At 40.3% G+C, this 24219-nt stretch overlaps 1 protein-coding gene across 3 annotated transcripts in view; it reads left to right on the forward strand.

The window, feature by feature from the left end:
- PHACTR2 (phosphatase and actin regulator 2) overlaps window positions 1-24219 on the forward strand; it is a 198391-nt gene that overhangs the window by 78742 nt on the left and 95430 nt on the right. For 2 of the 3 annotated variants that reach the window (XM_007450314.1, XM_007450313.1), the window contains exon 2: window positions 18110-18277. In XM_007450314.1, the coding sequence (XP_007450376.1) occupies window positions 18110-18277 (168 nt within the window). Of the gene's footprint in view, window positions 1-18109; window positions 18278-24219 lie in introns of those variants that run through there. The other variant, XM_007450315.1, reaches the window with a different exon arrangement.

Raw genomic sequence — 24219 nt, forward strand, 5'->3', positions numbered from 1 at the left:
TTGCGGTACGCGGGCCTCTCACTGTTGTGGCCTCTCCCGTCGCGGAGCACAGGCTCTGGACGCACAGGCTCTGGACGCGCAGGCTCAGCGGCCGTGGCTCATGGGCCCAGCCGCTCTGCAGCATGTGGGATCCTCCCGGACCGGGGCACGAAGCCATGTCCCCAGCATCGGCAGGCGGACTCTCAACCACTGCGCCACCAGGGAAGCCCCCTCCTCCAAACCTTTTAAGAGCCCCTTTTCCACTTGCTCCACTTGCTTGAGTGGGAACTAGGAGAAGTGGGAGGCATTGACCTTTCTTGAATATTGATGAGGCAGGATGACCCTTCACATATATTATCTCTGTTACCCGGGCAACAACCCGAATGGTAATTGTGTTATCCCATTCTATGGATGAGGCAGAGACTCTGAAAGTTTCAAGGACTTGCCCAAGGTTACCAGCTAGGATGTGGAGGAAGAGCTTATTCAAGTCTTTCTGGCCCCAAAGCCCATGTTTTTCCTCTACAGTACTCACAGGTTTGCATTTATACTTAAATGACTAATTCTTTCTTTTTTTTTTTAAATTTATTTTATTTTTGGCTGTGTTGGGTCTTCGTTGCTGTCTCTAGTTGCGGCGAGCGGGGGCTACTCTTCGTTGTGGTGCGCGGGCTTCTCATTGCAGTGGCTTCTCTTGTTGCGGAGCACGGGCTCTAGGCACGCGGGCTTCAGTAGTTGTGGCTCGTGGGCTCTAGAGCGCAGGCTCAGTAGTTGTGGCGCACGGGCTTAGCTGCTCCACAGCATGTGGGATCTTCCCGGGCCAGGGCTCGAACCCATGTCCCCTGAACTAGCAGGCGGATTCTTAACCACTGCGCCACCAGGGAAGCCCCTAATTATTATTTTTTTTTCATTTTTTCTTTTACATCTTTATTGGAGTATAATTGCTTTACAATGGTGTGTTAGTTTCTGCTTCATTAATGATTTCTTTTTAAAAAAGCGTGTACAGTGTTACCAGGCTGCCAAATAAACTAAAGAATTTAACAAAACAAAACATTTTCTTCTCTGGAAGTTTTCATATAGAGCAACATAAGTGTCAATCATTTCTCCATTTGTGTTTCCCCCCTTAAGATACCGGTATAACAGGAGATATTTGATTCTCAATTGAAAGTAGAGATAGGAGAGGTGATGTTTTCTGTTTGGATTGGAACAAAAACTTGCTGGTTGCCAGTCTTCGAGAATGATTCCTGGTAACTGGGCATGTTACATTATGTAGTCCGATATTTGCCGTCACGACCCTGGGCTGCTATGCAAAGGGCTTTGTAATTCTCCCAGTTTCTGATGTAGTTAGTGAATCAGAAGTCTAAAGTAGCAACACAGAGCTCAGTATCCCTAATATTGTTATGAAAGAATTTGGTTTCGGGTTAAAAATATGGTTTCATGGTTTTCTAGATGGTTTCCTAGTTTTCTGAGAGATTCAAATTCTCATGTGCAATGCCTGAAAAGAATAGAAAAAACAAAAACAATTGGGATTTAGTTCCAATTTAGTTAGATAGCTTACCGTTCCTAGTTTTTTTACCATGAAAGTGAGTTGCCTCTCTGACTTCCCCTGTTAGGACTGAAGACAAATCTGACATGCCTGATGTGCGCAGTGTTCAGAGAAGGAAGGGGCGATGTCAGCGTGGTCTGTGTGGATAGGTAGCTTCTTTAAGAAAATAATAATAATTTCACCACTGTGTGAAAAGAGAAAGTTCCTGAAAGATAATTTCACATCGGAATGATTCCAGCTGGTCTTTTCAGTGATTTGTCTTTGATGGTTGTCTTTTAAAATTAGTTAAAATTACATAGTAAGCAGCAATTGTTTGTTCACCTGAAAAGTTTGTCAACAATGTGTGTACCATTCTTCTGACTGTTAATCATCCTTCCTGCTGGCTTTGACGTTTTCTCAATTTCAAACTTTAGTGTCTGTTATATTATCTTGCAAAATATTTGGAATTCTACAGGAAGGCACTGTTGGAAACAATTTCCTCTGTGTGAAAAATCTAAAGACCTGCTAAAATAAATCATGGCCTAGATAGGCCAGGCCTTGTAAATTATTGCCAAACCCTTGTCCGTGACTTAGTTATTCATTCTGTAAATATTTATTAAGTACCTTCTGTGGCTTATGCACAGGCTGGGGGGCACCACCAGTAATAAAGCCCCTTTGGTCCCTATCCTCATGGGACTGCTGACATAGCAGGGAGGACTCTCCCCTTTTCTTCATACACTTACTCCTTGAAGAGGCAAGTTTTCTTCCCCTACTCACTTAATAAGAACCACAATTAAAAATAATTTTATGGCTTCTGGAAAAATCGGTGAGTTGCAACTAGCTACTTCTGAATCTCAGTTATGGGCATTTTTTCATCATTCTAGTACACTTTCAACATTCCTTCAGGCCAGTATTGAAAATCTTAATAAAAATTATATCAGAAAAGAACTTTGGAATCAGCTGGTTGGCTTGATGGTGTCCTAATTGGATTCAGAGGTGTTCCGTGTGGTGTTATACCCAAGTCTTGCTGGTACAACTCGTTCTCTGGAACGCTTGCTTGACACACATGTCATTTTCAAGAAAGAAACCAAAATAGAACATTTTGTTAAGGGGGACATGTTTAGTGACTGTATTGGAGGAAAAAAAGTTAAAGTTAACCCTAAAGGTATCATTACTGTAAAATTATTTTTTAAAAAAACTACTAATAGAATTCTGCCTCTCTCTCTCTCTCTCTCTCTCTCTCTCTTCTCTCCATCTCTAGAGAATTAGGTAAACAAACTAAGGAATGTTAATCCTTTGCTTTTCAGTGACTTTTAAGTGGTTTCCAGCTTAATTGAGACAGGGTGTTTCTACCTTTTAAGCAATGTTATGAAACTGGACTAAATCTCTGTTAACGCACAGTTTTATCCTGAATTTTAACTCAGAACTTGGAGACCATTTCATGCCATGCCTGCGGCCACCGCATCGCTTGTGGGCTCAGTACCTGCCACTTTTCTACATTGGAATGGATGGTCGCCAGGATAATGTCAGCCCCCATCATAGACCATAAGTCTCCTTAAGGGCAGAGATCCATTACATTTTTGCTCACTGTCATAGCGCCAGTGCATCACCTTGTCTATAATAGTTACTCAAGAAATTAATTATGGATGGATGACTCCATTCCACAGGAAGCAGAGTTTCCCACATCCTCATCTTTCGGTGGACTTCTCCTTCGTCTCTTTCTCATTGTGTCTGAAACCTGCCTCTCCTTGGCAGCTCTCCCCTGTCGGAAGAGGCTCAGTTTTCCTTCACCCCTTGCTGTTGACCTTCGATCCACTCCCGATCACCATTCCTGCCTGTTTTGCTTCCAGTATTGTGTGGATTCTTATTTGAAATACGTGCCACCCTGCTGAGTTTCTCTTACCATCTCTTTGCCGCTGTCGTTTCCTGATTTCCTGGTGACTTCCTCGTATGCACCACATTAGGTTCAGGCTCTGCTGCTCCACCCAAGCCTGCGCTTATCCTGAGGACATTCAGTTCCCACAGGCTAGTCCGTTCTCTCTTGGATCTTCACTTTCTCCCTCCCTCCAGGCTCTTTCATCTCAGCCCATAAACGTGCTTGAGCATCTCCCCACACCTCGTGAACGTAAAACAAATCAACTAAACTTCTCCCTTTACCTGCTGATTCCTAGTACGAAAGAAGTCCCAGGTTCTTGGAATTTAACGGAACATTTTCTTACTGCTCTGGAAGTTTTCTTACAGAGCAACATAAGTGTCAATCATTTCTCCATTTGTGTTTTCCCCCTTAAGATACCGGTATAACAGGAGATATTTGATTCTCAATTGAAAGTAGAGATAGGAGAGGTGATGTTTTCTGTTTGGATTGGAACAAAAACTTGCTGGTTGCCAGTCTTCGAGAATGATTCCTGGTAACTGGGCATGTTACATTATGTAGTCCGATATTTGCCGTCACGACCCTGGGCTGCTATGCAAAGGGCTTTGTAATTCTCCCAGTTTCTGATGTAGTTAGTGAATCAGAAGTCTAAAGTAGCAACACAGAGCTCAGTATCCCTAATATTGTTATGAAAGAATTTGGTTTGGGGTTAAAAATATGGTTTCATGGTTTTCTAGATGGTTTCCTAGTATTCTGAGAGATTCAAATTCTCATGTGTAATGCTTGAAAAGAATGGAAAAAATAAAAACAATTGGGATTTAGTTCCAATTTAGTTAGATGATTTACCTTGCCAAGTAAAGGCTACTACCTCAATGCAATCAACCTCTAAGAGGTAAACTTAACTGTGCTTTGGTTTGAAAGACCACCCCAAATAACTTCTTTAACTTCAACTCTGATTTCTTGCTAATGTGCCAGTACTGTATTTCTGATTGTCTGCTGACATCTTCCCCTGAATGTTCATAGCGCCTGAGCTCAAGCCATAGATCTTGTCTCCAAGTCTCCATCTCCTCTTTATATCCTACCACGTCCTCGGAGAGGTTCTGGCCATGAGTCGCCTGTGCCTTCTCCAGGCAGCTTCTCAGCCTCCTTACTTCCTCCTCAGTATCTCTTGGAGCTATTCATCATTTCCAGTCCATTTTCTCTCTTCCTGTCCAAGTTCAGATGCCTGGGTTGTTACAGTCACCTCTTAACTGAATGACAGGGATATAAACCTGAGTGCCTTGGGGACTCTGTATGACTAATTGACATAAATTCTACCAGCTTTCTGCCTTCCATTGAATGAGCCTATGGCTTGTATCTCGTAGTGTCCTGAGTTCCATTGTATAAGGTTTCATTTCTGCCTTGGGGGGATAGTCCAGAGTTTTACATATGGCCACCAGGCTCTTCACAGAACTCGGTGTGACTGCCAGGGGACTGCAAAGAGAGTTAGTCACATTATATGTAGACTCTCATGGATCTTTTGACCCAAAGATATTGGTCCAGATTTAATGTGTTATTTTAATAATACTTCTGTTACATTCATCCTCTATGGGAAATTTTTCATAATTTTGTTGGGGGCAGAATGTAACCACTCACTTCAAAATTGTGAAATTTCATTAGATTTAAAAAAAAATTTTTTACTGACTTTAGCATATATTTTATTTATTTATTTTTATTTTTTTGGCCATACCACGCAGCATGTGAGATCTTAGTACCCGGACCAGGGATAGAACCTGCTCCCCCTGCAGTGGAAGCGCCGAGTCTTAACCACTGGACCACCAGGGAAGTCCCGAATTTCATTATATTTTATTTTACAATTTATATCTAAGGTCTGCCAGCTTCTCTCCTAAAGTTTCATCCCCATGTACACGCTCAGCATGAACTGAGTGGTCACCATCTTCACATAGAGATGACATTTCTCTCTCACTTGGTAATTTGTCCACTGGAGACGTGTCAATTTTTTCTTCCTTTCCACAAGCACAGCACACCCTCCATACACCATGACCTGCTCCCCACCCCAGACTCTGAGGGTTGTTGGCTCAGGAAGGGAAGGAAGGTAGGAAGTTGGTTTGTTCCTTTCTTGTTTCTCTGTAGCACATTTCTTGCTATTCCTAAACATAGCCATCATATCTGTTCCTAGAACACTTTGCTTATAGCAATAACAGTGATATATGAAACTTAAAGTGCTTTTGTTTATATTAAAATTGATGTTCCATTTGCAAAGTGACCCTTTTCCTATTCAATCAGAGTTTCTTCAAACCCTAAATACAAGTGACATTATTTAATCTGTTAAATATCCTGTAGCAAGTCTAGGGGATATTGTTCATGTCAATGCACCAGGATGTCATACAGCTGCACAAACATGCTCCTTCTACAGGTCTGTCGTCCACAAGTTTAAACTCTGAAATTCTCTGTCAGTGTTTGCAAGACAGATGGAAGTCTTTAGTAGCTTTTCCCTTCGGGGGTTTAAAAATAATGGCTGCCTCTGTTAGCAAAACAAGTCAAAAAACTGATGGTATCAAATTTCTAAAATTAATACTATGCTAAATAAGGATTCTGTGCAATCAAATGACTGTAGTCAATATAAGTGAAGAGGACACACTGCCTGCAACCAGCATGAAGTTAACTCTGGTGACAGTGGGCATTGTTTTGGAGAGTAAAACAGTATCTGCCTTATCTCGTTGGGTTAGTCCAAAGAAGCAGTTGGGCATAGAATTGAATTATTATTCATCAGGCTTTATGTCTCGCCTTCTCTTAAAATATAGCCCAATTCCCACCCACAGTCCCCTGACCCATCTTGTGCAAGGGATACTCAGCAGGCAAGCTACCTGAGTTTAAATCCCTCTGACCAGCTGTGTGACCTTGGGTAAATTGCTTGGTCTCTCTGGACTTCAACTTCCTCATTTATAAAATGGAAATACTAATAGCACCTATTTTATAGGGTTGTGGTGACAACAAGGCAATAGTCATGAAGCACTTAGAACAGGTCCTAATGTGATGTAGAACTATATCAATCGTATTGAGCCTAGTGATCATTTAACTTAGTCTTATAATTTCCGCAGTGAAATGTTGGGGTCCTTGCTCAAGGTCACAGGGCCAGTTAAGTAGCAGAGTGGGTCTGTGACTCAGTTCTCTTCTTGGCTTTACAGTTAACCATCCCAACTGGATGGTCAAAACCCAGAACATTTACTGAGATTTATTGCCTGTGTCCTAACTGTGTGACATCTTCTTTGCTTTTTGCTCTCCAGAGTCTTACTGCTCTTTTAGAGGTACTAGGAGGCGCTGCTGGTTCACCATGAGTTTAACTATCATATTCCAATGAGGACAGCCTGAGAGAATGGGAAAAAAATACCCTGATCAGGAGTCAGATGACCTAGACTATGTCTCTGCCACTAGTTAATTATTCGGAAAGCCACATAGCCTTCTTGGGTCTCAGTGTCCTCATATATAGGGCTTTAATATATAGAGAGTAATGTAGAACTCCTGTGATCAACAGAGTTGTTCCTGTAATGGATAATGTTATACTCAGTGTTTCTCTGAACTGCATTGCTCAGACTACTGCCTGCTCTAATGTGCAGAATAAGACTAAACATAAAGCTGTCATTATTTACAGAAAATAAAGTGCTTCATCATCATTAAGCTTGCTGAGGTGAGCTCCTAATTTAGCACGGCTTCAGGGCAACCTCAAAAAATGGTGGAAAGGTAGATTAGCTTTCTCAGAAATCTAGTAAGTAGAAGGAGATATTATTTACGTGTTCCAGGTAAAGAAAATGGAAGTGATATCCTTTCTAAAAGCAAGAGCTGTGAATAAGCTCATCATGTTCAAGTACTCTCACATCTGAGGTCTTGCTGAGATGGATGGCATACTTTTCATTTTGTACCTAGGTAGCTTTGCTTTGAAATGCTCGTGTATTTAGACGAGTCTCACAGACACAATGTTCAGTGAAGGAAGACAGACACAAAAGAGTATGTTGTATAATTGCGCTAAGTTGAAGTTCAAGAACAGGTAAAACAAATTAGTGGCGACGGAAGTCAAAACAGTGGTTATTTGGGGGCATGGGTGGAGAGGATGGTATTGGCTGGGAAGGAGCACAGACAGGTTTTCTTGGAAATGACCTAGACCTTGACCTGGATGGTGGTTGCACGTACAAAATCATTTGCTTGCTATATGCATGTTATACCTCAAACATAATTTTGAAAAATCTTCATAGTATTAATCTCAGTGATAGTGGGAAATACTGATTTCATCCCAAGTCTCTTTAGCTAACTTTATCATTTCTTTCAAGTGATTTCATTTCATTCACTTTCAAGTGACAGTGGAATGGAAATTAGCAACTTAATGGCAAATTATAATCCAGTATGTAATTAATTAACTAGTGAACAAATATTAGTCTTCCTCCAGAGAAACTAAAATTCGTTCATTTTACTCTATTGCGGCAATGTTTTTCACATTCTATTCTTTTTTTTCCTAATAAAAAATTGTTTTTTGAGGTCTAGTTTCAATCGATTAAAGTAAGGTCAGGTGCAGAAGGGAGCCACCTAGTCAATTACAATCCAGGTTTCACATGAGTCTCTTGACCTCTGCTCTTCTCACATACCTGGAAACGCTTGTGAAATTAACAACAACAACAAAAGTCAAAAATATCTACAGATTTACTGCTGGCGACAAGTATGATGTGACCAAGAAAGTCTGTAGGTGATGCATGTAGAAGGGCAATTGGAGATATTTTTCTTTGAATTTAATTTCTTGTTTACATTCTGTTCTTTTTACGCTTGCTGCATTTCAAAAGATGGTGGCTAAACAATTTAAAATATATTTTTAGCCATGATTATTACCTTAATGCTGATTATTTTTAAAAGGAACTATCAGCAGGTGAAAAGCAGTTTTCTTCTGTGTCATCTAAGATCTAACTCTAAAATTGTATTTTTCTCAGTTTTTTTTTTTTTTTTGCGGGACGCGGGCCTCTCACTGTTGTGGCCTCTCCCGTTGCGGAGCACAGGCTCCGGACGTGCAGGCTCAGCGGCCATGGCTCACGGGCCCAGCCGCTCCGCGGCACGCGGGATCCTCCCGGACCGGGGCACGAACCCGCGTCCCCTGCATCGGCAGGCGGACCCTCAACCACTGTGCCACCAGGGAAGCCCTTTCTCAGATTTTTATCTAGTGTTATATACATTGATATATAGAAAGTTCAAAAATTCTCTAGATCCTTTTTAAAAATTTCACATTTAACTATTTCACACGTTCAAAGATAGGACTTTATAAATTTGTTTTTAGTTTTTTCTATAAATATGTCTCGTGTCTCTTAAGAGCACAGCACTGAGATAATGAGAACATTTTTATTGGCATTACTTTAAAAGGTCAGCCATCCTTAATTTGTTCACTTTCGAGGCATTCCCTCCTTGATTTCCACCGGAAAGGCTACTCATCTTGGCCATCCCAGTTCAGGTCTCCCCATTCCCTGTGAAATAGTCCCAAGCCACACCAGCCAGAGTTCACTGGCTCTCTGCTTTTGCCTTTATTCCAGCACCTCCCCAGTTGGCTGGCATCATTGACCACTGATCACGTCTGCTTCCCCCACCTTACCGCAAACTCTGTAAGAGGAGGAATCCTGTCTTACAGTTTGCCGACCTAAAGCAGCCCTTGCGCTGTGGTGGTTAAGAGGGCCATCTTAGGAGGCAGACAGACCTGACTTTTGATCCAAGCTCTCTGCCACCTTTTTGGTGTGTCACTTGAGGAAGATACCTGTTTATTCATTATCTAGTCATATTTTTAGTTGATAAATATTTATTTAACCTTTCTCCCCCCCGCCACACACACACACACACACACACGATGTCCCAGATACTGAATTAGATGCTTGGTCTCTGTGTATCTGAGTTTCCTCATCTCAAAATGGTACTTATCTCAGAGCTATTGTAAGAATTAGCATGAGCTAATGCAGGTAAAGTCCTTAACACAGTGCCTGGCACACAGTAAATACTCAATAAATAATAGTGATTATTAATTCTGCTCTTAATAAAGTGCTTGTGAATTTCCACTTTCAGGAAAGAATGAAACCCAGGATGGGTCAGTGACTAGTCCTTGGTTGGGTCTGCTCATCAAACCTCTCACACCAGTGTGAGCGGTGGGATTTCTGTTCTGGAATTATACCACTCTTCTCTCATGCCCATGAGTTCAGGGGAAAAAATGGATAAGCTAGAAAAGCTATCCTCCATTGTCATGAAATAAATTTCAGTCTTTTAAATTTACTTTTGGTTCCCAAATAGAAGTTTATTGTTGAAAATAATTGAGCTTCAGTGATTTAAAAATAAAGTACAAGTAACTTAAAACATTTTTATTCCCAGATTTGTCATTCTATGTTAGCAGTACATGCTACTAGTACTGCACACACGCATGCGTTGGGGATTGCCTCTGTCTGTGTGGTTCCACGGTAACTGTGATCAGCAGTAACTGGGCCCATCGTCCACTCTTTTGCAAGATATTAGATACCACTTACCTTATTGGGATCCATCCATCATGTAATACAAAGTGTTGAAACAGCAATTTGATGACCTGTAAATATTCTCTTAGTGATAAAATACTGGGAGTTGAAAGCATTAATAAAGGGAGATTTTGGAGAGAAAAACAGGCAATTCTAAAACATATTACTTCCTAAAACTTAGAGCAGAAATCTTTACTGTTGATAAATGACACCACCACCGAGGTCTCTCTACAACTGATAGATATCCTGTCCCCTAGGAATCTCCTAAGTCCTCATCCTCTCCTTGCTAGTTAATCCACATTTAAAAAAATGAACCCCTTATTTTAGGATAGTTCTAGATGTGCAGAAGAATTGCAAAGAAAGTACAGAGACTTCTCATATACCTCCAGCTTAGTTTCTCCTGCTGTTCATCTCTTAAATGAGTAGAATACATTTGTTACAACCAAGGAAGGAGTTTTGGTGCATTATTACTGACTAAACCCCACAGTTTGTTAGGATTTCACTAGTTTTTCCCTAAGATCCTTTTTGTTGTTGTTGTTCCAGGCTTCCATCCAGGATACCGCTTTACATTTGTTCAGAATGTCTCCTTAGCCTCCTCTGGTCTGCGACAATTTCTCAGACTTCCCTTGTTTTAATGACCTTGAGGTGTATTTATTGGTCAGGTATTTTGTAAATGTCCCTCAGTTTGGTTTGTCTAATGCTTTTCTTATGGTTACAATGGGGTTATAGGTTTCAACATCTGATTCTCGTCCATCATATCAAGGGTTCATGCTCTCAACATGACTTATCACTGATCAAGTTAACATCCATCATTTGGTTGAGTTAGTGTTTATCAGGTTTCTCCACTGTGAAGTCCCTCTTTTTCCCTACCTTTCCATCCCGAAGTCTTTTTTTTTTTTTAATTGTATATATTTATTTTTGGCCACACTGCGCGGCCTGTGGGATTTTAGTTCCCTGACCAGGGATCGAACCCAGGCCCTCGGCAGTGAAAGTGTGGAGTCCCAACCACTGGACCTCGAGGGAATTCCCTATACCGAAGTCTTTCAAAGGAAGTCGCCATGTATAGCCCACATTTCAGGGGTGGGGAGTTCAGATCCACCTTCTTGAGAGTGGAGTATTTATATAAATTAATTGCGATTCTTCTGTACAGACTTTTCTGTTATCCCACATTTATTTATTTATTCAGTATTTATTCAGTATGGACTCACAGATATTTATTTTATACTTTGAATTATTATCTAATACTGCACTGTTTATTTTATTGCTCCAGTTGTTCCATCTTTGGCCTGTGGGACTCTCTTAGTTGGCTCCTGTGTGACTTTGACATTCTCTCATCAGAATGTTTTTTGAGTGCTTGTTTACTTTCTGGCAGTATAAGATGCTCCAGGCTCATCTAGTATTTTCTATGCTCCAATCCTAGAAGTAGCCATTTCTGGAAAAAGGTCTGATTCCTTTTACTGGAGAGTGCTATTAGAAACCAAGACCTGAGTGCTCACTGGGGTGTCATTTGCTTCTAGCCCCTCAGAATGAATAGGAAATACATGTGTGTATACTGAGCCATGTATATACACATACCTATTACCTGTCATCTCTCTATCTGTCTCCTTCTTTCTCTCTCTCTTGCCAAAGCAGGAGTTCATACTGATGCCTCCAACTCTAATTCAGTGCCACATGGATCATTCTAGCTTCCCCCTTGCTTATCTGTAACCTTCCTTTCCAAGACTGACAAATCTGGCTCCTAACATCCACCATCTATTTGTTCCATCCAGCTTACAAGTATACCAGTTTCCGAATTAACTCCTAACGCCACGTAATGCCACACATTTTTATTCTTCTGTCCCTTTTCACTGGTCATTCATCCTATCCCAAAAGGAGGAAATTTGATCCAACCCAGTGTAAATGCTGATTAGCAAGAGACAACTCAAGACAAGGATAGCCACTTGGCTTTCCTAATCCAGTCTCGTCTGCGACGGCTCATAGCATCCATTCCCTCTGACCTTGTTGTCTACTTGGTTCTGTGCCCAGAACTGGATGTATGCCCCTGTCTGACAGCATGTTTTCTAAGTCACTGTTTTGTGAGAGAGAGGCCTCATATAAGGGTAGGAAATAAAGTTAAATCTTCCCTAAGTTCAGCCCTAATGTTTCTTTGCCATGTGTTCTGTGGCCTTTAAAGAGGAAGGTGACAGAATTATAGTGGAAACATAAAAACTGTAAAAGAAATAAAATATATATATAGTGACATTATTACATAAGCATAGTAACTTACAAAGGCACAAAGAAAATAGCCTAGAAGCCATATATTAAGGAAATAAACTTTGGTTTGCTTGTTTTCTTACTTCTTTCAGTACTTGATTTTTAAAAAAAATTATTTATTTTTGGCTACGTTGGGTCTTCATTGCTGCACACGGGCTTTCTCTAGTTGCAGCAAGCAGGGGCTACTCTGCGTTGCGGTGTGCAGGCTTCTCATTGTGGCTTCTCTTGTTGCGAAGCATGGGCTCTAGGCGCATGGGCTTTAGTGGTTGTGGCATGCAGGCCCAGTAGTTGTGGCTCGCGGCCTGTAGAGTGCAGGCTCAGTAGTTGTGGCACATGGGCATAGTTGCTCCGCGGCATGTGGGATCTTCCCAGACCAGGGCTCGAACCCGTGTCCCCTGCATTGTCCCTAAGTTCTTGATTTTTAAATGTCAGATGTTTTTGTACAATGCCCTTTTAATAGGTACATTCTTTGGTCTAATAAAATCACTATGAGTAGTATTGTAAGCATGTACTTAGTACAGCAGAGTATTATCAACACTTTTTTTTTAACCACATATGAGTTCGCTTTGTTTTTGTTGATACTGGGCTTCAAAAATGTATTCTCATTAACCTTCATATATGTAAGGATAGGGAATTCCCTTGTGGCACAGTGGTTAAGAATCCATCTGCCAATGCAGGGAACTCGGGTTCGAGCCCTGGTCCGGGAAGTTCCCACATGCCTCGGAGCAGCTAAGCCCATGCGCCACAACTACTGAGCCTGCGTTCTAGAGCCCATGAGCCACAACTAGTGAAGCCCGCATACGTAGAGCCCGTGCTTCGTAACAAGAGAAGCCACTGCCACGAGAAGCCCGTGCACCCCAACAAAGAGTAGCCCCCTCTCGCCGCAACTAGAGAAAGCCCGCGTGCAGCAACGAAGACCCAACTCAGCCAAAAAAATTTAAAAATTAAAAAAAAAAAAAAAGATATGTAAGGATATTTAGAGGACAGTTGAGGCCATCTTTGCCACTGTTTTTTCTTAGAGTAGCTATCACTTTCTTTAGAATGAGTACTGGGAATTTTTTTATTGAGGTTGTTTTCTAAATCATCTTTCACCTACGAAATTTGTGAGGTGGAATGCTCTGCCACATTTGTCTCACTTTCTCAGTGACTGAAATAATTGTGTGGAGAAAAACCAAAAATGAATATCTAGACTATTAGAGAACTATTGAACATTATAACAATACTGCAAACTCATATTAAATAGGATTAATTTTTCTAAGAATCCTTGTCATTCAGTTCTCAGATCTCAAAGAAAAGACTCTCCAAGTCTATAGTTTAATTTATATGTTAATTATCTAGCTTCATTTATTTTTGGCTTCTGTGGTCACAGTAGCACTGGGATTGTCTAATTGATAAATTTCCGTTTAAATGAAAAGTAAAATCTTCATGTATTTTCTGGATCTTACTGGTTGGTGGTGCAGGGAAATCCTGTTAGGAATGAGCTTACTTTGGTGGGAAGATAGACTGAGCTGTGTCATTTAAAATGTCTACATTTGAACAGCTAATGACTATTTTAAAAAAATATTTAAATAATATTTACTTGGCTCAATATTCTGTGATAACCTAAGTGGAAAAAGAATTTGAAAAAAATGGATACTTGTATGGATATAACTGAATCACCTTGCTGTACACCTGTAACTAACACATCATTGTTAATCAAGTATACTCCAATATAAAATTAAAATTAAAAGTAAAGGAACTTATTTACAAAAACAGGAGTCACAGATGTAGAAAACAAACTTATGGTTACCAGGAGGTAAGGATGAGGGGATAAACTGGGAGATTGGGATTGACATATACACACTATATAAAAATAGATAACTAATAAGGCCCTACTGTATAGCACAGGGAACTCTACTCAATACTCTGTAATGGCCTATATGGGAAAAGAATCTAAAAAAGAGTGGATATATGTGTATGTATAACTGCTTCACTTTTCTCTACAGCAGAAACTAATACAATATTGTAAGTCAACTATACTCCAATAAAAATTTTTAAAAAATAATTAAAAGTAAATTTTATTAATCCCCTCATCAAGGAGATTTTAAATAAATTAATTAATTAAATTAAATATTTTTAAATGTTGATTTCCAGTGTGAAAAAGAAAGTCCTGCTGAGTGACAGGTCACTCTTCATAACATGTAAGTGGATCAAAGTAAACATGTAAAACAGGAAAATCAGGGACTTCCCTCGTGGTCCAGTGGTTAAGATTCCGCGCTTCCACTTCAGGGAGCACAGGTTTGATCCTGGGTTGGGGAAATAAGATCCTGCAGGCTGAGTGGCGTGGCTAAAAAATAATAATAATAAATAAATAAATTAAAACATGGATGTTAAAAAAAATAAAAATGAAACAGGGAAATCAGACTTTCATCTGGGCTTTACCTGGCAATTTGTTCTTATCTGTGTGTAAATGCCAAATTCACTAGATTTGTTGTGAAAAAATGTTTCAAAAATTTCAAAGTGACTTTAATGGTAAATTGGTCCAAAAGAAAAATAAAAGAATTATCAATGGTCCTGGCAGTATCCTAGGTGTTTGGAGGAAAAAAGGGAGTAAATATTCTGTTTATACTACTCCAAATTAGGTGGCAGTCCCCTTCATGTTCATGATTTACAAGAAGTACAATGGCAGTGTGGCCAACTGTGCCGACGTATGGTTCTTAATTGCAAGTGTGGTTTACTGTAATAGCCCAATAATTACAAAATTATAGGTGGATTCATTCAATCAGGAAAAAGGTATGTGTGTGCGTGTTCTGCTGTGGTCATTGGCACTGGCCCAGGCCCCTTCCGGAGTAGAGATAAAGACTAAAACTGTAAATGCAAAATAAAGAAAGGTATGGCAGTTAATGTCTTATGTAGCTATGAATTTAACATGAAGGTTTTCATTTTTCAGCTGCCTCATTCAGTCTCCCCATCTGTCACCTTCTGTCACCTAAGGAATATTTAATTTTTGTTTTTGTTTGTTTTTGTCTTCAGGAGAAAAAATAGACTATTCCTTAGTGGTTCAGATCAAAAGCAGAATTTTGATGGAGTGTCAGGGAACCAGATATGTGGGTTGAGAGAAAATGAGAACTAAATGTGTGTCTGTAGCCACGGAGGTGAATTTGAGATGGTAACTTTAGTTCCCATGTTTGTAATAGTCAGTCCTTTTATATTTCACAGCATTTAAATTGTTCAAAATTGAGCCTTCAGCGTAAAGTCTCAGTGGAGAAGAAATACCATATGGTCAGTTTCTCCCTGGGTTTGCCCCTAGTTTAAGGAAGGCAATTGGACAGGAGTGGAAGTTAAAGTAAATAAGGATTTTACTTTTTAACTCTGGCTTAGCTTCCAAATTAGTCCTTCCCATATCTCTGCCTGCTGCACTGTGGCCAACGTGGCTGGGGTAAAGTAGGGTTAGGAACCATTTACAGAAGAATCATTCACTGCCGAACTTGCATTTCTGCCTGAAATTAGAGTTGACTTTATGAGTGGGAAGAACAGGATTTATCATTCTTGTTTGGAAGGAGAACTTATAAGGATTAAGGTATTGGCATTGTATTGACTGTCTTTTTTCATTCAGTTTGAGATTTTCCTGGTTCTTGGTATGTCAAGTGATTTTTGATTGAAACTTAAAACATTTTTGTATTATATTATGAGACTGTAAATGTTATGGAAACCTTTTGTTTTAACTGGCTTTGACACCTCTCCAGCAAGGGAAGTGAGGGGTGCCACCTCATTACTGCCAGGCGGAGGTAAACACCCAGGTTCTCCCTTCATCCTCTGTTGATATCTGGCGGCAGAAATGGGGGGGAAGGGTCTTCGTTACTCTTGGGCATGGTTCAATTTCCAGATCCCCACGTGGTCTCTACTGACACCATAGTGGGTGAGGGTGGTCTTGTTCCCGCTGAGCAGTGGTTTGGTGTGACCCCAATACTGGCGGGGAAGGAGAATAAGAGATACCTCATTACTGGGTATGGGTGGAAGACCAGGTTCCCACATGGTCTCCACTGACAATGTGGAGGATGCTTCATTAACAGCTGGTGCACAGGAAGGTCCTGGCTCCCTACTTGGTCCTCTCTGACACCACTCTGATAGGGGTTTTGGGGCTCCTCATTAGAGGGTAGAAGTCTATTCTGCCCACTCAGCCTTTCTTGGCTTGGATGGTTATAGTTTCTTCTGTGGTGTTTGTCTGGAGTGGAGCAGTTATTGTCTGAAAGTTTTCTGTCTTGCTAGGCTGTCCCTTTCCTGCTCCTTTGGCTAGAGAGAGCAGGCTATTGTTGAGGCTTTTTTGGTCTGTGCCCACTGGTGTTTTCAGGTTCAGCTGCAAGTCTGGAATACATGAGACTAAAGGAAAACCCAGGGATCTTACCTCCATGTTGTTTCTTAGGTCCTGAGGTCCCAAGCTGGCCTACTTTCTTTTCACCTTATATAGTCTTTTCATGTTTCTTTTATATATAGCATTCAGGGTTTTTTTTAGTTGTATGTAGCAGGAGAAGTGGGAAAAAGTAAGTTTACTCCATTTTCCTAGAAGCAGAGATTCTTGCCATTCAATTTTTGTTTTATTTTTCCCAATATTTTATTGTGAAAGTTTTGGAGATGGAAGAATTATGCAATTAATGACCACACACCCACCACCTAGATTCAACACTTAAGATTTTGCTATATTTTACTATATTGTAAATTTATCCATTCCATCTATCCATCAATTTATTATTTTTGATGGACATCAGTACACTTCATCCCTAAACACATCAGCGTGCATGCCATTATTTGGACTTCACTACTTATTTATGGTTTTTTTAAAGGTAGATTTTACATAAAGAAAAATGCACACTATCATAAATACCATTTGATGCATTTTGTATAATCCATCCTTTATTGAGATAATTTCCATCACCCCAGGAAAATCCCTCAAGCCTCTTCTCAATTAATTCCCACATCCATTTCACTCCAAGAAGCAACTACTGTTCTGGTTTTCTTTCTTTCTTCTTCTTTTTTTCTGTTTTCCCATAAATTCATTTTGCCTGTTTTAGAACTTCATATACATAGAACCACACAGGATGTACTTTTCTGTGTGTTGCTGTTTTTTCCCAGCACAGTGTTTTTGAGATACATTCACCTTGTTTGTAGGCATCAGTGGCTCCGTTTCTTTAAATTGCTGAGTGCTGCTTCATTGCATGAAAAATACCATAGTTATATCCATTCTTTAGTTGCTTCCCATTTTCTGCCATTAAAATTTAATCTTTGGGGTAATATAAGTTATCCCCATCTTCTTTCTGTTATGAACATAGTGTAAGGCAACTTAAGGTTTGGGGCCTTTCTTCTGATTGATGAAATGATTGAGGCACATAAAGATATGTTCTATTACCTACGACATCCATATTTTCCACGTATTTTTTGTCATTCGTGATAGTTATCAGTCTATCTGAAGCTAAAAACTTTTTTGTAACAAGCAAAGATAGTTTTAGTATAGTAAAATTTAGAATTTAGCTTCTTGGCACTAAATTTTATTTTGTGAAGGAAAAAAACCTGGTTTTAACTACACCATAACTGTCATTTTCATTACTGAGGATGCCAAACTAGTCTCTGGAGGAACATCCTGTTTCCACTTAGAATACTCTATTTCTGCCCAAAATATTGATGTAGTTGTTGCAGATGGATTCAGCTGTTTCGCAGACCCTTATTTATCTGGCCTTACCTTTTAGGTAGGTCTCTTATTTCTTTTCTGTTTCCTCAAAATGATTATCTAAGGGGACTGTAATTTCTGAATGATTGATTTATTGATTGATATTAGAGGAGTTCTACTGGCAGGGAAATGAGGCAAAACAAACTTTATGTGAGATTCCAATTAAAGTGGGCATGTTTACTTTGAACAGTGCAGGAAGACATAGATGATGTTGTTTCAAACTTTTATTACAGCTTTTCTCTGACTTGGCTTTCTTTATACAGTTGACGGACTGGACAAAGCTTCTATAGCAAACTCAGATGGCCCAACAGCAGGCTCCCAAACACCTCCCTTCAAGAGAAAGGGGAAACTCTCCACCATTGGTAAAATCTTTAAGCCTTGGAAATGGAGGAAAAAGAAGACCAGTGACAAATTTAGAGAAACATCAGCAGGTAGGAACATCATAATTTTGTTAGAAGATAAATTTTTAAATTTTCCAAAAGGTAAAAAATTATATCTTGCAGGTTTTTTTTTTTTTCAGGGAAAAAATTAATCTATATTTGAAATGAAATTATTTCATTTAAGGGTGAAACAACTTAGGGTTCTGATCTGCCTTCTTTTTTCTACTCACTTTGGCTTTCTAACATAGTCTTGTTTTTAAATATGTACTTGTAAATTCATATAAAAAATTAATGTGTAGGGAGAGGGCGGTGAAATGGAAAATTAGAAGTGGAAATGTTATTTGTCATTATTGTAGCTGCAAGTATCCATTTATACACACACATACGAACACTATTATCTATCTGTCTACTTAGTTCCAGTAACACAATCCTATTTGTCAATGAAGAATTTTTAAAATGTCTTTTAAATGTATTTGTTCTGTGGGCAAAATTTAAATGGCTGTATGAAGGAAAAGTGTTGCTATATTTATTAATTTTAAATATCCATCATGTCCTTAGGACAAATAAATGGTCTGTGTCCTAGAGGAGTCATAACCCTAATGGTGTGAAAACTTTTTATTGTTATTTTATTTTGTGAATTTGTTAAACCTTAAGAATTACATTATTTAGTACCTTTCATATGGACTTATGGAGGAAGCTGGCCTTAAATCTCAGGCCAGAATTAAGCCTGATTTAAACAAATGTCCAGTATCAGGGTATTGTTTAAGGTGGAAATGCGTTTATCTCTTGGTGTAAGTTTAGCTTTCTCCACGTTTGTTGTCTAAAATAATCCCTTCATCAAAATTCCTCACTGCACCAGAAACTAATATTGTCCGTGTATGTACAGGATCACAGAGCATATCTTACTGGTCTGTGCTAAGAGTTGGCCTTTAGTTCTAGCGCTGTGACATAAAAAGGAAAACACCATCAATAGCACAAGGGTGTAGGATAGAGACACCAGGGCTTCCTAAAGAAGCCTGCTGCTTTTGCAGCTGTATCGTTTCTTTGAGCATTTAATATTTAAAAAGAAATAATGATACTGTTTCTGGGATTTGTTTCAAAATGATCCTGGAGGAGAGGGGAGTATAGATGAAAGAAGATCGGTCACAAGTTGGTAATATATGGGGTTCATTATTCTCATATCTCTACTTGTAGGTACTGGAAAGTTTTTGCAATAAAAAGATAGGCAAAGACAAAAGACTTGGCTTAGGAGCAAATAATAATAGTTTGCTTATTGAATCCTCTTTAGTTCCTAACTGGCTTCTTGGGTTAGGAGCAGTGGGAAGGGATGAACAGAGTGCTGTGCTGAGGGAGGACACCTGGGTTCTAGTTGTGTCCTTGCCACCAAGGTACCGTGTGACCTTGAGCAAGTCAGATCAGAGTTGAATGAACTGAATTCTAATGCACTTTCAGTTCCAGATTCTGTTGTGGATCCTTGACTCCTTCCAACCCTGACTGGGCATCTTGTTCTTCCTTGTTTTGCAGTTGTAGATGGAAATACACTGGTCTTCTTAAGTACTTCCCGCTCAGGTTTCTCTAAGCATTGGGGGAGTCTAGGTCTTCGAGTTACCATGGATAACCAAGATGGGAATAGGGCTCTGGACAGTAACATTAAGAAGACATTGAAAAGAGTTGATGAAAGTCTCTTCATTTGTCTCTCTTGCCCTTTTCCTGGGTCTGGGCTGCTACCTTCTCTCTCCCTAAAGTAGGAACAATTACAAAGAACTTCCCTTCATCTTTTCTTGTCACTCTTTTTAATTATTTTAATAGTAGGGAGGCTGTAACATTTCTACCAACCCAGAATATTTAAGAAAAGTCATTTTAGACAGCATTAAGTGTTATTTTATATTATCCCATATTTATTGAGGATAGCCTAGCAATCTTTGTATTCTGTTTCCTTTTCAAATTCACACAAGATTTTATATAAGTTGAGTTCCAAGAAGTTATTTATGGGTACTATATTTCTAGCTTCTAAAGACTACCGAACCACATTAAAAACCTGAGAAAGTTATTAGATGTCTCATTAGATTGTTTTTTGTTTTTTGTCTTTGCATCACAATTGTGACATAACAGAATAAAGACAAGCCAAGTGGATGTGTTAACAATTCATTGTGAATTTTTCTGCTACATTTACTTGCATCATTTCTTTTTAAACCCGTTATTACTAATGTTTTATTTGAATTTCGTAAGATGTTATCGAGTGCCCCAAGTACTTAACTGTCACTATATATATATATTTTTTTTAAAAATCAATTTCTGCTGAGTTTTATGGAATGTAGTAGTAAAGCTTAAAATAAACGGAGGAACAAAGTGGTGTAACATGTTTTTTTCACATTGAGGAAAGATGTCACATCTAGAGGAAAACTGATGCATTTGGAAATAACCAAGAGAAGGGTGTTTTCTTCTCTAATACATTGTCTCAAACAGTGAAATCTAGGGGTTTGGGTATGACTAAGGCCAGCTCCATCAAAGAACACCTTAGGCAAGAGCCATAATATTTTGGGATATGAAAGAATATGAATTTCTTCCAAGAAGAGTAACTCTTCTTTCTTTCTTTGTCCTAAGCTCTTGGCTTTACAGTCATATGGACGTGAATCTTACTGTGTTCTATTACACAGCGATTAATACCACTTTTCCTAGTGTGTGTGTCTGTTGTATGAATTTTTAATTGATGGTAGATAGGATGCAACACTGATTTATTAATGCCACTTTAATAAATGCCATTGTTCTCACATGTTCATGGTGGTGGAAGTTAAGAAAGGTCCTGTGTTCTGTCTGCTTGGTGGTCCTTGAGTCAACTAGATTTTGAAAGGCTGTCTTGTCCTATAAGGCTGGCTGGGCTTATGCCCCGACTTCAAGTTCTCTGGCCTTGTTTTAAAGCAGAAAGTTACCTGTATCTTCAGCTCTGTTTAGAATGGTCCATAGCTATTGGGTTCCAGGGCAGAGTACTCTTTTCTATTTACTTTCCCTTGGTGATTCTTTTCTTCGGTTTTCATCTCCTGAGTGAAAGGGTCCTTCTTTGGTTCCACCTAAGCTCCATCCCTTCCCTAACTTTAGAACTCAAAAACTCATTTACGCTTTTTTTCCTACATAATCATTTCTTCCCTTTTTTTTTGGGAGGGGGTGGTGGTGGGTAGGTAGTGGTGGCTGAGGTGCCTCCCTTTGGGTCTTTACGTATGCTTTCATCACCCCAAAGCTGACAATACAAACAAACAGGCTGTTCCTCTAACTTCTACATGGGCAGTTACAACTAAGACCAAAGGTCTTAAAAATTTACCCTGTGTCTGCTGCTTCCACTTCCCTCCTGCACTCTCATCTCTTTCCTTCTGCAGGCTGCCCCTGCGTCCAGCACTCCATTGAGGGGGCTCCAAGCCTCCCAATCCTGACATTTAGTGTTATTCTCTCATTTTCATCCATCTCAGTCTCTACAAGATGTGCCATTGCTGTTGTGTCCTTCCTTGTTTTACAAAATAGCTCTTGATTTACACAAGGTGTCATCATCTTGGTTGTCTTTGACTTTCTTTCTCTTTTGTCTCCTCTCTTCCCCTTCCCATTTCCCCTAAACCTGTGCAAGAGAGGTTCACTACCTGTCTCAGCCCTTCCCTTTTGTGAACGTGCCCTTCCTCACCCTTCTTTCTTCTCAGTGCCCACATCTCTTGAACCCAGGCGCATCTCCCCGAGCACCTCATGGGCAGTAGTGCCTGAGGACTGTGTGTTAACTCAAAACCCATTCTTATGGTCTACATAGATCTACATTGAAAACGTGGTACATGCCAGGCACTGATTAATTTGCTTCTGGGTGTCAATTTTTTAATTAAAAAATCAGAATTTTATAGTGAGAATGTTAAGAAACTTGCATCAGATTTTGTTCTCACACAAGTGAGGGGAGGCATTCAGTTAAGTTGGACTGTAAGACTGCAGAGTTAGACCGAGAAATTTTCACAACGAGAGGTTACAGTGTCTACAAGCAGAAGAATTGCTGTGAATACGTGCTGTGTGTCCCCTGGTTTAGAAGAGAGGGTCTGTAACCTATGACCACACTCAGTTCTTCCTCAAACCACTGAGTGACTGGTCAGGTGACTGGAGTAGCAACCATCTAATTCCACCTCTCCCTAAAGGTATCACAGGCTTTAAACAGGATATGAGATACCAACATTGATCTTTTACAAGAATGACTCTTTGACATTGTTTAAGGCAATGGCACCAAACAGAGATCTTACAACTTGATTCTTTATTCTCTTCAACACATATCCACAGTTAACACTTAACATTGGCTTAACATCTAAAATGTCTTCAGCTTAATATCTTTACTTTTTTCATAACTTCTACTTTCACAAATACTTCTGTGTTTGGGGATAGTATTAAAATGTAATTTCAGGAATAGAAACAAATTATTTTTGGTGAAGCAAGATAGAAAATTTAAAGTTCACTTGGCAGTAGTGGCAGTCACCGGAAGGTTTCATTATGCTCTCACCCTGCTTGTCTTTCGTGCATTAACTTAAACTTTCGTTTTAGAGAGGGAAGGTACTGACACCTGCTCTGAATGAGCACAGAGAGAGAGCAGAGAGGGAGCGGGAAAGTCCTATGTACAAATACTTTCCAAACCAAAGTAGATCCCCTGCCATCCCCAGCTACCCCTGCTATTGCAGACGTGGCTTTCTTTGGCATCCAGGCTTTGACCATGGAGTTCTTTGATTCGTCCTTGCCTTTTACCGTCTTCTACATTCTATTAGTTCCTAAACCTTTGATTTATTTCTCCTAGTGCAGGCCTCTACCATCAGCCTTTCCTCTCGGTCCCCATTATCTGGTCCTTATCACTCTATGTCTCAATTATTTCAGGTGGCCTCTTTGCTCTACTTAAGTATTAGCTGTCCTAGCTCTAGAAAGCTATGGAATGCTAGAGGAGGCAGGGAGAGACTGGGTTCTGGCATTAAGCCTGCCTACGAAGGGAACCTGACCCAGCTAGTGAGGCTGACAGAGAAGATTCAGGGTGGCACAGCCTGTCAGGAACACTAGAGTAACCAAGATAACATCCGGATCTCAGGCCAAAATAGAGCAATGGGTCCTTCACAACAAAATGGCATGTGTTCCACCAGGTAGGGTAGCATAACAGAGCATCCAGGTGAGTGAGACTGGGAAATCTAAGCAAGCCTTAGGAGCCAGCATGTTCTTTACTTAGGTGGCAGTATTCATGGCAGATGGTGCTGGAACCAAAAAGACTCAAACTGGGTCCCCATCATTTTTTTTTTTTTTAAGGAACCAGGGAATAGAGCTGGTAACTAGGACAGGAAGTTACCAAAGGATTCAGGACAGAAACTCACTGCTTGAAGTGGGACAGGGGATAGGTCTGTGGGAGTGGTCTCCTCAGACCCCAGACCTCAGGTGCTGGAGCTCCTGTTGCTACAAGGGCACAGCCCAAGAGCTGGGTGGCTGGAGAGAGCAGGAATTATTGTGGTTTTGGGAAAATAGGTGGGGAAATCTCTCCCCTCCCTCCTCTATCTAGATCATCCTGGATACCACTACAGGAAGTCTTCCTCAGGTGGAACTTTGGTCCTTTGCTTCTTGCCCCAAAAGTGACTGACTCCACATTGTTTCCTAAATGAATTCCAGACTCCTCAGCTCTCTGCAGTGTAACCCAAACTGACGTTTCGTGTCTTATCTTTTTTTTTTTCTTTTTGCGGTACGCGGGCCTCTCACTGCTGTGGCCTCTCCCGCTGCGGAGCACAGGCTCCGGACGCGCAGGCTCAGCGGCCATGGCTCACGGGCCCAGCCGCTCCGCGGCATGTGGGATCTTCTCAGACTGGTCCCCTGCATCGGCAGGCGGACTCTCAACCACTGCGCCACCAGGGAAGCCCCTATCTTTCTTTATTAGTCACTTGCCTTGGACTTCTGTCACCCAGGGGCCCTCGGTGAGCGTGCCCGGAGCCTCTGTGTCCCCAGGCATTTCTTCACGC

Source organism: Lipotes vexillifer, unplaced genomic scaffold, assembly GCF_000442215.2.
Source record: "Lipotes vexillifer unplaced genomic scaffold, Lipotes_vexillifer_v1.1 scaffold112, whole genome shotgun sequence".
NCBI classification, from domain to species: Eukaryota; Metazoa; Chordata; class Mammalia; order Artiodactyla; family Lipotidae; genus Lipotes; species Lipotes vexillifer.